The sequence below is a fragment of the Salarias fasciatus genome, chromosome 7 (genome assembly GCF_902148845.1).
Source record: "Salarias fasciatus chromosome 7, fSalaFa1.1, whole genome shotgun sequence".
In the NCBI taxonomy this organism is placed as follows: Eukaryota; Metazoa; Chordata; class Actinopteri; order Blenniiformes; family Blenniidae; genus Salarias; species Salarias fasciatus.
The window spans coordinates 8,928,182-8,942,565 of NC_043751.1; the positions used below are offsets into that span (position 1 = coordinate 8,928,182).

The 14,384-nt window shown below is 40.9% G+C and overlaps 1 protein-coding gene across 1 annotated transcript; it reads right to left on the reverse strand.

Annotated features, from left to right (window-relative positions):
- Positions 1-491: 491 nt before the first annotated feature.
- Positions 492-13,263, reverse strand: LOC115391721 (peroxisomal succinyl-coenzyme A thioesterase-like). The gene is made up of 11 exons (XM_030096056.1): positions 13,219-13,263; positions 8,915-9,111; positions 8,733-8,832; positions 8,460-8,650; positions 8,217-8,386; positions 7,379-7,498; positions 6,793-6,875; positions 6,440-6,527; positions 4,162-4,242; positions 2,099-2,240; positions 492-1,997 (listed from the first exon to the last, which is right to left on the reverse strand). Exons 2-11 carry the CDS (start codon positions 9,108-9,110, stop codon positions 1,861-1,863), a joined length of 1,308 nt encoding a protein of 435 aa, XP_029951916.1. The 5' UTR covers position 9,111; positions 13,219-13,263; the 3' UTR covers positions 492-1,860.
- Between the last annotated feature and the right edge of the window lie 1,121 nt (positions 13,264-14,384).

Genomic DNA, 14,384 nt, shown 5'->3' on the forward strand with positions numbered 1-14,384 from the left:
AATTACAAGAAAGCAATTGAAATGGAAAAAACTCTTGAATGTTGAGCAGGTTGGACGATGATCTCTCAGTGGAAAGAGGTGGGTCGGATGCGGAGGGACACAAATTAAGCAACTATTAGATGAAATGGAAAGTAACAGATGAGACAGATAAATTACTATTTACCAAAAATCCTGCAACTAATCTCCAAGAACCTGGGAAGCCGCGGTGGCGCCACTGAATTTACACCAGGCTGCCACAGTCTTTGAAAAACTTGAGTTTCTATCAAAGAACAAAAACAATTGAATTTGACAATGTTGATTTTATTGATATTTCATATCAATCATTTTAAATCATAAAAATATAAATTTGTGGAACATACATATGTCAGAAGCTTTGACTGAGAAAAAAATCAAACACAAGAAGCTTATAAATCAATCTGTATTTACAAGAACCTAAGGTGCTTTCAAACCAGTTAGAACTGGAAATGAGCAGCACCACAGCTGGATCGCAGCATCTCTAAAAACCACCTGTTCAGGACCCCCTCAGAGTCCACCTGCACCAAAGGTCAACAGGTCAACCTAAACATGGCCGGTGTCGAAGCAGAAAGTCGAAAGCTTTACTGGATGACGATTTAGTGCCAACATGTCCCTGGGATATTTGGGAATTTTCTTCCATTGGTTTTGTTTATGGAGGCCAGAGAGAGGTCTGTCGACTCTCCTAAAGCCGAATCTCACTGCTGCCACACAGCTCAACCAACAAGCTCACGTAGTAAGAACTGTACCATTTATAATGTCGGTGTTACTGCCACTTTAATCCTCGAAATATCCAAGTTTAAAGACTTATACTTCAGCTGTGATAAGGGGTTTGAAGCCTAACATGCACACTCTGCTGTCAGTGAAGTAGCTTCGGTGATGGATATTTTTGTCCGTCCAAGCCAATGGCCCAGTTTACATAGGTGTTTTTTCTCAATCCGATTGAAAACAATCATATTAAACGCATTTGTATACATGGACGGCATACAAAGCGTCGCACCTTCAAATCCTCGTTTACAAGAGCCCTGGCTGAAGCGGATTATACGACGTCCTCGCAAATGGACATCTGTGACACGCACAAAGTCTCTCACAGCTTTGCAGCCAGCAATCCGCAGCGCCTTGTGCTTTTATCTGCTGGATATCTGCTCAAATAATGTTCCAACCTCTCCACGATACAGGGAATGCATGTGCAGAACCAATAATCACCCTTTGCTCCACTGTCAAAGACCGTACATATGAGACACAGAGCGGATTATCGATCGGCGTAGACTCCTGCGTACAATCCGATCCGAAATATAATCCGCTCCAAGTGAAGCGGATCCACTCGGGTGTTTAAAGGACACATTTACAATCTGCCTCATCTTAAAATCCGAATCTGAACGTGGCCACTGTGAGCATTTTCTGGTGGTGCCATTTGAAAACTCGTCCTAAAGACAAGCCGTTTCATCTCAAATGTTGGCTGGGGATCACAACAGCTGGCGATTATTTCAATACAAGACATAAGCAGTTATTATTTCCCTGCACCCCACTTCTCATATAAAGGTTGGGGAAACTCTGTTAAAATGTATCAGAAACAAGTTTGATGATTTTGTTTGGCTAGCAAAATGTAAAGTGGATAGTGCAGCTTCTGGAAGCAGGAACTGTGAATTAACTGGTTTCATCAGATGGTGCAGCAGATATGCATTTACTACAATATTAACATCATGGGGAAGAATAAGCTAAAGGAATGATGATTTTTAGAGTCGTCAACACTGAACACTGGGCATCTAGTGTGATCACCTTCAACATAATTCAGCTATTTTGAAAGGAGGCCCAAAGACTTTCTCCAAACCATTAGCTCCGCCGTAGTTAAAGATTGGAAAGAGACTTTCCATCAGGTCTAGCTCCACTGAACAGATTCACCCTGAGAAAGAACAGCATCTTCTTCCAGGAGTCCTCTTGAGCTCTGGAATGTGCCAAAGTCTGTCCGCCCCACAGAACCATCACTTCACAGAGAGAAACAGAAGTCAGAGCTTCAGTGTTGGATTTTAATTAAGGCGATCTGCCTGTCCAGTGTTTATCATATACATTGTCAAAGAGAACCTACCCGTAAAATCTGTGCCGACTGATTTGAATTTGCTGAATCGAACGTGTGGCGTGTACGGGGGTTCGATCAGGTGACCTGCCTCAGGGTAGGACAGGACGGTCAGCAGATGGCTGTTCCCCGCTCGCTCCATCATCTCCTTCATCTGGAAAACAGGACATCAAATCATCGAAAGGACTGGAACTCAGTGTTACGTTGATAGACTCGCCAAGACCTTGTGGACGTTGGCTACCGACACAAGACAGCTGCTTCCAGAGACTTCCACTATGACTACCAGGTCAGACGAGCTCGCAAGAAAGTCGGGCTCTCTGTGGGTTGTTGTTGGGCTTGGGAAGCGGCACAGACGGAGGAGGAAGAGGAAGCAAAAGCGGGTCTGCAGGTCCGGCCTCCTGCTGAAGCTGAAGACCAACCCACACAAGTCACCTCTACTGAGGATATACCTGCCTAACGCCAGATCCATCACACACAAAATGAACCACCTTGGGGGTAATCACTACGTCTGAGGCTGCCGTGTTCTCATCGTTACGGAGGCCTGAATTCACCCGAACGTCCCCGATGCTAGCATGCAGCTAGCTGGCTGTTTTCTACACCGCTGGGGTCAGGCTGAGGACTCTGGTGAAAGCAGAGGTGAGGGACTTTGTATCTATGTCCATAATGCCTGGTGTAAGAGTAGCGTGATTGTAGAGAGACATGCTCCCCTGACATCGAGTACATGTCTGCTAGATGTTGGCCTTTGTTCCTACCGAGAGAGCTAACAGTAGTGATCGTCACTAGCACCAGGTGCTAATGTTAGCATGGTGCTTTCTCTCTTGCTGAATGCCATTAAACAGACAGCAGCAGCCCCACCTCAATGGCATCCAATGACCCAATCCAATGGGGACTTTAAAAACTGCTCTCCAGATCTTCCATCAGCACCTCAAATGTCAAATGCTACAGATTCATAAAAGCAATGACAGACTAAAAAACAGCTTCCTTCCAAAAATCATCACCACTCTGAACTCCCACGATATATCACCTGTTCAAGCTGTCACCTCCAGGAGGCGCTATAAGACAATAATTCCAAACAGACTGGGCCAGTCAGGACACTTCAGGGCTGGGAAAGCTCAATAAATCACTGTCAGATGAGCACTGGTGTCATCCTTGTTCTTTTTATCCACAGCAGATCCCTTATTTTGTACAGTATTTTTACATATTATTTATTGATTAACTCTATGTCTTTTTTAAAAAAAGTCTTTTATTGGCACTGAATGGGACAGCGTATAGTTTTGTTGTCCCTTACGCTCAATGACAATAAAGATCTATTTATCTAGCTACCTATTGTGCATCTCCTCAGTTCGCATGCACAAAATCAATTCACAAAACAATCCTCATCCCCTCCATGATATCCAGGTAACAGCAGGAGCATCTTCAGTAATACATAGACTCCTACCACCAAAGGACTCTATGATGTGTCCTTGAAAATTTTAAGTTGTTTTTACTCTCAAGTTAAGAACATATTTTGAACATAATATTACTATTTTATTTTAATCTCTTCTATTTCTATTTATTCTGTGTGGAGCATTTCTGTAAAATAAGTATAAGTAGTTTGGTAACAGCTCTTTCAGCTTTGAAATGTAAACACAAAGATGTCATCTGGTGATGATGCCATATCCTTACCAAAAAAAAAAAAAAAAGAAAGAAAGAAAACATTTGGTGTTCATTTGAGGCCCCAACAAAGTCGAAGTTCAGATCAACACTCTTAAATGTGAAAGAAGAAGAAAAAAAAAAAAACGACAAAAACAAAAAAAAAGTCTAAAAGTCTGAAGATTTTTTTACTGAAAAAAAATTCAAAAAACCTGAAACAAGATTGTCACTTTTTTTTTTTTTTTTTTTATTTCAAAGGTTACAAATCTATAACCAACCATTAAAAACAACAACAAGCGAATTGAAAAACTAGACCTGTTATCGCTGTAACACTTTACAAGGTTCCTAACATTTGTTTGGCAGAACACATCAGTAAGTTTTACATCATCGTATTTCCTCCATGCTGGTTTCAATAAAGAAGGTTGACTTGTCACCAAACTTACGTCGTTTGCAGACTCTTCGGCGGCCCAGTTCTGGTCGTCCTCACCAACAATCAGCATCAGAGGACACTGCAGTCGTCCCATCTGCAAGGACACAAAACACAGCAGCTCCTTCACTGACTGTTTTGTTTAGAATTACATTTACAACATAGAACTTTTCTCTCTGCTGTGGTTGCATACTTTTTGTGACGTGTGAGGTTTTCCAGCTAGAAACTTCAGAAAGTAGAGTCTGGACACTTAAAAATCCCTAGAAATTCAATTTTTGCAAAACAATGAGACAACAACTTTGTGTCATTACATTAATTATGCAGCAGACACAACCAGCGGCATCTCCACCCCCCACCACACCAGACACTAACACCAGGTCCAGTAGTGCACCAGTAATGCACCAGTAGTACACCAATAATGTGCCAATAATACACCAATTGTGCACCTGTAATGCACCAGTAATTCACCAAAATGCACCAACAGTGCACTAATAATGTTACAATTCTCTGTTTGCCTTCTTCCAGTGTCAGGAGCTTGTGAACTCTGTGGTGAAAAGCGTTTAACAACACCCAGTTGGTTCAGAGAGTAAAATCCACTTTCACCCAATAAACCAAACTCACCTTGAGGAGACAATACCTAAATATAATATAATATCTAAAGACTTCCTGAAAACTGATCCAGTCAATGACCTCAGAGCAACAACAGACTGGAAGTAAATGTCATGTCTCACAAGTCTTATCAGAGGTCCTGGAAACTGCTGATATGAAAACACTTCTCAAAGGGCAATCTAGCTTTATCAACCCTCTTTATCAAAAATTTGGTCCTGTTTTAACTTGAGTTTTACTGGCAGGCTTAGCACTGCTGATCATGACATTTGGTGACGGACTGGGTGGGCCTCAGGGACAGCACTAAACCTGATATGAATCTTATCCTATCTCATCCATTGCGTAAGTTGTGGTGTATTTTCTCCCTACTGATCACACTTTAGCAGCTCTATTAGATTGAGATCTGGTTACTCCTGTTGCCCGATTGTATTGAAATGTTTCATTTTGTAATTTTTTGCACTATTTTTGTTTGCATATTGTAGCAACGTTGCTTTTTTTAAATTGCAGTGTTTCTTTTAAATCCCCTTTCAGTTGCTATTTCTATGCTGGTGACCTCTATAGACAGAAGAGAAAGAATTCCATTGTGCAGGGAAACATGTTTTCTGAGGAACAGATGACAATAAACTTGAACTTAAAGAAGAAGAGGATTTGTTGCTGGTCACTGAGCGAGGACTCTGGATCACTGGGCTTAACAGGTGCCAACCAGAGACAAGCCATCAGTCACACCGTGGAGGCAGCGGAGACCGACACCAGATGGCTCAGGCTGAACAGAGGAGAGCAGCAGAATGCCACTCGGACACGGTCTTGGACGAGCCTCGGTCAGGACACCTGGAGAAGGGTGTCTGTCGTGAGACCTGAAACACCCAGCGATCCCAGGAAACAACACTGATGATGTGTCCGAGGTTTTGCACCACAAATGTGCTTCTGTAACTGGAGAGGAAGGAATATGCTGCAATATTTGTCCATTTTTCTGGTAAAAAAAGCTCAAACTCAGATTGACTGGACAGCAACTGTGAAGAGAAATTTTCAGAGAGATTGGATTCAACTGGATGAAGGTGTGAACCTGGACTGGTCCATTCTAACACCTGAACATGCTTCCATCTAAACCTTCCATTGAAGCTCTGCTGATGTTTCAGCTGGTTGTCCCGCTGAAGGTGAACCTCCGTCACAGTCTCCGGTCTCATCAGACTCTAACATGGTCCTGGATCTGTCTCCGTCTATCTGAGCAGCCTGCCTGTTCCTCCAGAAGAAAAGCATCCCCGCAGCATGATGCTGCCTCCACCGTGCTTCACAGTGGGGATGGTGTGTTCAGGGTGGTGTTCGGGGCTGGTTCTCATTCTGTTGTGTTTTACTCAGATCAGAGCTCCTTCCTAAACATGTTTTCTGATTCTCCAACATGGCTTGTCTCAAACTGCAAAAAATATTTGTGTTTCAATAACGGCTTTCTACTTGTCTGATTTGTGGAGAGCAGGTAGGTGTCCAGTGGGCAGATTGTGGCACTCTACAGCTCCTCCAGAGTTCCCATGAGCCTCTAGGCTTTTCCCTTTGGACCTTGCCCTTGATTTGACTGAACGGTCTGTTAATATTTGTTTCCGTGTTTGATGATCTCCGATTTTGAATTAACATGCTCTGTTTGTATGTCAGCGAAAGCTGAAAGGTGAATGACCCGTGACACCAGTGATACTCACATCAACCTTCTTGGAAGGTTCCGTGGGGATGGGCAGCACTAGACCTCGCCAGATTATCTGCTTCTCCTCATTCATACGCATGTTTGCTCTGAATGAACAAAACAACAAGGACGAGCACAAGAATCATCAGTTAGGCAGTTAGGCCACAGTGTTCACATTAAGGTATGATAATGAGTCCATCACAAGGCGCAAACACACCTACACCTAGAGGCCAGCTAACCTCACACTCACTAGGAACTGGCTCAGACTTGCTAGGAAAAAAAAAAACCACATTGGTAGATCTTTTCATGTTCTCATAATTACATTATTGGGAATCTGACCATCGGCTTTCACAGAACAACACATTTACTTACTCGTTAAGGGAAGTCAACATGGCTCCCATTTCTTTGTCAACCGGCTGCACGTGACTCCCACTGATGCACACTGCACATCTGAGCTGGGAGAAACACATGATAAATAAACCATGATAGACTAAATTAAAATGAGCCAGAAAAGATACAAGTTTGACATGCCTCAGCACAAAGCAAGGTCAACGGCATGTGAAAACGGATCGAAATTCAACCATGAAGGTGAACTGCTGTTACAAAAGAAGTGATGAGAGCCTGAAACTTGTAGCATTTAGTGATGCAGACTGGGCAGCAGACCAGACTGACAGAAATACTACGACCAGTTACGGCTGACTGCATTTCTGGGAAATCAAAGAAACAGTCCAAAGTAACTTTATCAACCTGTGACCAGTGATTGAACCCACAACCTTTTGATAGCAAAGCCAACGCTGTAACCCGCTATGAATTAAATTTTTCTATTAGACATGCCGGTATGTTTTTTGGTGTATTTTGGCAAACGAATCAATAAAAAAAAAGATAGTGTCTGACATCTGTTGTGTGCAAAATAATGATGAAGGCACAGATGAGCACAGGAGATGTCCTCTGAAGTTACCTTCATAACTTCGGAGTAAGCAGCCATTCGGAGGGTCACACCGGTGCCAAAGGAAAGTCCCATCATGGCGATCCTGCTACCGAGGATCTGAGGATGCTCCTGCAGGAATTTGTACGCAGTCTGTAATCAGAAAAGAAAAGGTTAATGAAGTGTTTCTTTTCTGGCCACATCTTAGTTATTCCAACAAACAGGCTGCTGATCTGAGAGAGACTTTTAACCAAAAAGTGTCCTGCTGAGTGTTCAATAGCATTTGTCTGTCAAACTACTTATTCAACCAACTTTTTTTCAGTATATTCACACTGAACAGATCTGTCCAGATTCAGCTGCTGTTGTCAGGCTGTTGCTGTAATGTGTTAATCATAAACTGTATTATAAAACTTTTACCCTTTTTAGTCCCAGACTTAATCTTTAACTGTGGGGTGAATGAACTGCTGACACTAGTTAGAGGGTTTATTACCACACAAACACACTCATACGCCCAGAGTCTGCTGTAAAAATGACGATACACCTCAGGATGTTCAGTGAGGCGTGTTGAGTGTGTGAAGACACTGTCTGTCTTTTCAGCAAAGGACAATTTTACAGCATTACAGTTAAAAAAAAATAGTGTAAATAAATGGCATTTCACCTCTTGATCTCTTATTAATTTTGGTTTCGCTGATCTACAGTTATTCAACTTGAGAAAAAGGCCTGTTCTGCACAGTGCACTGAACATTTTACCATTTGGTAAAAAAGCCTATAACCTTTTTACCTTCTAGGATATTTCACAACTTCACCAAATTCTGACACAAGTTTCCCAGGGTGATAAGAAGTCCACAGGCTTCACTGGGTGGACAGTTACCTCAAAATATGTGGCGCTCATATTAATTCCTGTTTGACTGGTATTTTTAGCTGTCAGGTAGTCGATGGCCAAAGCAGCAATGCCGTGTGAGGCCAGCAGCGCCGAACGATACTCCACCAGCTGCCCACCTCCCCCCCAAAGGTCCATGACAGCAGGGAAAGGTCCAGGTCCTTCACACAGGTCAACATGGGTCAGATCATCTTATCGTAAACTTGATGATGATAGAAAGTTCTCTGGTCCTACCTGGGGGCAGGAAGAGGGTTGCAGTGAGTCCACCCTCTGTGACCGGGATCCTGCGGACACCAGGCGCCATGTACCAGCGCTCCACCAAGACACTGGCAAGAGGGACAAGATCTGCAAAGCCCTCTTTCCTGTGACCCTCGTACACCGACACTGTGACCAACATGGGCTCCTGGACGTTCTTCTTCCGCAACCTGAGGAAAGACCAGCCGGTTACTGATACATGGTTCAATCCTGGAGAACATCATCTGCAAACATTCAGCCCAGATGGTCTACCTGAGTCCAGGTTTGCTGCCTGGAACTGGTCTGAGGCTCCACAGTAGACCCATCGGTTCAATTCCAGAATATGTTCCTCCCAGACTGCAGTCCTCAGACACTGAAGTGGAAAGGAACAAAGTTTAGACAATATTTCCTACTGAACTCCCCCTTTATTTAAGGCCATGTGGAGAATTTCATACCGTTCACTCTGCCGGTGGCATCAGAAATGTAGTGAGCAAACGCATCCCAACCATGACCGTCATCACACTGGTGCAAGGCGTGAACAGTCAGCTCAGAACCAGGAGGGGCATGCTGGACCAGGATGACAAACTTCTCGTCCATGAGTCCCCGAGACGGATTCACCGACAGCTGGACACAACGATGCTTCTCGTCCATCCTGAACAGAACAGAGAAGACAAATCAGCAGAAGACAGCAAAACGTGGCCAAAAACTGCGGTCTAGTTATTTCTTTCAACACAACTTGTTTGATCATAACTTGACCTCTGTGACCTACAAAGTCCTACATATTGCGCATAAAAGTTGACTAGCCTTCATGACTCTGAACAGAATTCAGATAGACTTATAGATACAGCAATCAAAACAATGAATCAAGACAGCTGATCCATTGATTGAATGAGACAACCCTGGACCCAGTGGGTGCAAGTGGTTTACTTAACCCCCAGGCTCCTGCCATGTGGAACCGGCTCCCAGTTTCGCTTCACTTCTCTCCTTTCTTTCTTGACATGTTTCATTACTTCATGTCATTAACCCTTGTCTCTGTTGCAGTCTATGAACTCGCCGCCTCCTGCAGCCCACCCCCAGGACCGCTGGAGGTCGTCATCTGAAGACTCCTGTTTTGATCCACCTGCTTGGGTGGAGCATTGCTGAGTTGATACACAGAACTGTATCTGTCTGTCCTATCTCGTTCTCTCTTTCTTTCCCCTCATCCCAAACGGAATAGCAGAAAGCCGCCACCTTGTCTTCTTTTATTATATGCAAACATCTACATCTTAGTATAGAGCTGAAAGATAAAAAACATAAAATGATGTTATCAACTATTGCCATCACAACATGACTTAGAATATTAAAATCTTCATTTTACCGTGTTTGTTCATGTTTAAGACTCATCAGATTAGACTGAAGTTAACCGTGGAGTTCCATAGAGTTCCGTTTTAGAACCTTTACTAAAGTTAAACATGGAGTTCCACAGAGTTTTGTCTTAGAACCTTTACTGAAGTTAAGCATAGAGTTAAACAGGGTTCTGTCTTTGGACCGGTACTTGTCAAAATCTACATGTAGGGAATATTATCAGGAAACAATCCTTTAACTTCTATTGTTATGCAGATGATACACACATTTATTCATCTATGAAACCAGATGATGCTGATCAATTGGTCCAACCAGAGCACTGTCTTGAAGACATAAAATTCTGGGTGAGGTGTAATTTTCTTCTTCTGGTCTTTTTACTTTAACCTCCAGTAACACTGAGAGGAACCCGGGAGTAACGTTAACCAAGACTTCTCCACATTAAACACATCTGCAGAACTGCTTTCCTTCACCTGCATAATATTTGTAAAATTAGGAACATGTTGACATTAAGCCATGCATTTGTTTCCTCCAGGGTAAGCTACTGTCATTCATGATTATCATGGTGTCTGAAGAATTCTTCAGCTGATTCAAAAAGCTGCAGCAAGAGGAAAGACATGGCCTAGCAGGAGAGATCACATCAGCACAATATTATAAAGGCTCTGTGGGACTGCGGTCAAGTGAGCCTACACTTCTTAGCCCGCAGTCAAATGAGCCGCACGTTCACTAGCTGTGCGCAAATACACCGAGCATTACGGTAACACCGTTCCAAAACCCATTTTAAAAAAAAGTGGAGCACTACGGAACACAGCTCACTGCATGTAATACATTATATATTGATGATTATATATTACTGCACTTCATAAATTATATATTACTTTCATAAACACTATGAAGTATGAATACTGTGTACTTTTACTCTCATTTGTTGCCAAAGTTCATTAGACATAGTAAGACAAGCCATTGTTAATCTGACTTTGAAGTGCATTAAAATCCTGTTTTTCAATAAGTAGTCCACAAAATCAGTACTGCTGGACTTAATACATTACAAATTACTTGCACAAGTACTATGAAGTACAATTACTGTCTACTTTACCTGTAATTTGTCGCCCCGTTGCTGTAAATAAAAGCCAATTTCGCCTAAGTTTGAAGTGCAATATAATCTTTTTTTTTTAATAAGAAGTCAAAAAAATCAGTACTGCTGGACTTAGTACATTACATATTACTTGTACAATGACTATGAAGTACTATTACTGTGTACTTTTCCTGTAATTCATGGCCGAAATCCCCATTTCATGTGAATAAAAGCCATTTTCGCCTGACTTTGAAGTGCATTAAAATCCTTTTTTTCAATAAGTAGTCCACGAAATCAGTACTGCTGGACTTAGAACATTACATATTACTTGTACAATGACTATGAAGTACTATTACTGTGTAGTTTTCCTGGAATTCATTGCCAAAGTTCCCTGTTGTTGTAAATAAAAGCCAATTTCGCCTAACTTTGAAGTGCATTAAAATCCTTTTTTTCAATAAGTAGTCCACGAAATCAGTACTGCTGGACTTAATACATTACAAATTACTTGCACAAGTACTATGAAGTACTATTACTGTGTACTTTTCCTGTAATTTGTCGCCAAAGTTCCCTGTTGTTGTAAATAAAAGCCAATTTCGCCTGATTTTGAAGTGCAATAAAATCCTTTTTTTCGATAAGTAGTCCACAAAATCAGTACTGCTGGACTTAGAACATTACATATTACTTGTACAATGACTATGAAGTACTATTACTGTGTAGTTTTCCTGGAATTCATTGCCAAAGTTCCCCGTTGTTGTAAATAAAAGCCAATTTCGCCTAACTTTGAAGTGCATTAAAATCCTTTTTTTCAATAAGTAGTCCACGAAATCAGTACTGCTGGACTTAATACATTACAAATTACTTGCACAAGTACTATGAAGTACGATTACTGTGTACTTTTCCTGTAATTTGTCGCCAAAGTTCCCTGTTGTTGTAAATAAAAGCCAATTTCGCCTGACTTTGAAGTGCAATAAAATCCTTTTTTTCGATAAGTAGTCCACAAAATCAGTACTGCTGGACTTAGTACATTATATATTACTTGTACAAGGACTTTGAAGTATTTTTACTGTGTACTTTTCCTGTAATGTGTCACCAAAGTTCCCCGTTGGTGTGAATAAAAGCCATTTTCACCTAACTTTGACGTGCATTACAATCCTTTTTTCAATAAGTAGTCCACAAAATCAGTACTGCTGGACTTAGTACATTACATATTACTTGTACAATGACTATGAAGTACTTTTACTGTGTACTTTTCCTGTAATGTTTCACCAAAGTCCCCTGTTGTTATAAATAAAAGCCAATTTCGCCCGACTTTGAAGTGCATTACAATCCTTTTTTTCAATAAGTAGTCCACGATATCAGTACTGTTGTACATAATACATTAAAAATGACTTGCACAACTACTTTGAAGTACTTTAACTGTGTTCTTTTCCTGTAATTTGTTGCCAAAGTTTCCTGTTGATGTAAATAAAAGCCAATTTCACCTGACTTTGAAGTGCATTAAAATCCTTTTTTTCAGTAAGTCGTCAACGAAATCAGTACTGCTGTACTTAATACATTACAAATTACTTGCACAATGACTATGAACTACTGTTACTGTGTACTTTTCCTGTAATTCATCGACAAAGTTCCCAGTTGATGTGAATAAAAGCCATTGTCGCTTTGAATTGTAGCCCGAATTTAAAGTGCAATAAAATCCATTTTTTCAATAAGTAGTCACCAAAGTCAGGCAAAATTGGCTTTTATTTACAATAGGGAACTTTGGCAATGAATTCCAGTAAAACTACACAGTAATAGTATTTCGTAGTACTCGTGCAAGTAATTTGTAATATATTAAGTCCAGCAGTACTGATGGCATGGACTACTTATTGAAAAAAAGGATTTTAATGCACTTCAAATTTGGGCCAAAATTAGCTTTTATTCACACTTACAGGGAACTTTGGTGACACATTACAGGAAAAGTACACAGTAAAAGTACTTCATAGTCATTGTACAAGCAATATGTAATGTACTAAGTCCAGCAGTACTGATTTCGCGGAGTACTTATTGAAAAAAAGGATTTTAATGCACTTCAAAGTCGGGCGAAAATGGCTTTTATTCACATCAACAGGGAACTTTGGCAATGAATTACAGGAAAAGTACACAGTAAAAGTACTTCATAGTCATGTCTGTCTGCAATAACATTTATCAATGTGGAAAAGAACTGATAAATGCAAGCTAGAATCTGCAAAAAAATCATTGCGTGTGTATCAATCATTAGTTAGGTTGGAATAAATGTGTGTTTAATGCACACACTGACCTTTTTATGGAGTCACTGCTACACATAAATATGTATAAATCACTTACTTTGCTCTGCAGCCTCTTGTCTTCTGCTCTGCTGTGTGTAAACCTCTCCGGAAGCTGCTCCAGCTGAATCCAACTGTCAGAACCTCCCTAAACAAACTGCGGGTCCGCAGCAGCTCCTCCCTCCAACTGGGTTGCCAAACACCAGACAAAATCCCTTCAATGAATGAATGAATGAATGAATGAATGAATCAATGAATAAATAAATAAAATAAATAAAAATCATGTCTGAAAACTGCATAAAAATCAATCAAACAAATCAATAATTAATTAAATCAATATACAACAAGCTACAGACAGTTTTATCTCATAGAGATGAAAGTTGACAGAAAGGAAAACAGGTGAAATATTTTGTTTTTACACTGAAATGTTTGGAATGACTTCAAAAATCATACAAGCAGATTCATGCAGTTGAAATGTCCAATATGCAAGACATAATTTCTACTCTACTACTGATTATATCCATGAAAAAAAATAACTTGGCAAACAAAATCATGATGAAGAAACAAATACATGATCGTCTCATTAAAAAGTGTTTTCCACCTTGTAATCCAATACTATAATGAACACTGAAATTGTGAAAACAAACTGTCAGCCACGGTTTACTGTTATTGATTCTTTTAGGTAAAAGCTGAAGGGCTCTGCTGCGGAAGGCCGCTGCAATGTGAGTGTGTGAGGACTTTGACCTTTCCTCTGTGTATCCTGTTCTTTATCTCTCTCTCTCTCTCTCTCCTTCACAGACACACACACACACACACACACACACACACACACACACACACACACACACACACACACACACACAAACACACAAACGCAAACACAAACACAAACACACACCTGTAGATGATACCGCATTTCAGCAACTAAGTTTTACAAAAATATGCATTCATCCCTTATGTACACTCTGCGCCACAACAACTTAAGTTCATATTTAATTCATGTAATTACTGAATTGGTAGTACTATTTTACCGGGGTAAATTTGGGCTGTTTGTGACCCCTGAACACCGATGGATTACAGGAGTCATGTCTGTGTCATGTTGCTGTGACCACTCGATCTCAGAGCCACCTCCAGGAAAACCAGCGTTGGTCAATATGGCCATTTCCAATTGACACAGGGATGCTTTTCTTTGAAAAATGTTATTTTTATTTCAATTATTATAATTAT

Excerpts from the sequence above, each read along its gene's own strand:
- LOC115391721 (XM_030096056.1), bottom strand. The coding sequence starts at position 9,110 with ATGGACGAGAAGCATCGTTGTGTCCAGCTGTCGGTGAATCCGTCTCGG. Across the intron at positions 8,833-8,914 it reads TGCCACCGGCAGAGTGAACG|TGTCTGAGGACTGCAGTCTG; the intron begins GTATGAAATTCT and ends TTTCCACTTCAG. Across the intron at positions 2,241-4,161 it reads CCGAAGAGTCTGCAAACGAC|ATGAAGGAGATGATGGAGCG; the intron begins GTAAGTTTGGTG and ends CCTGTTTTCCAG.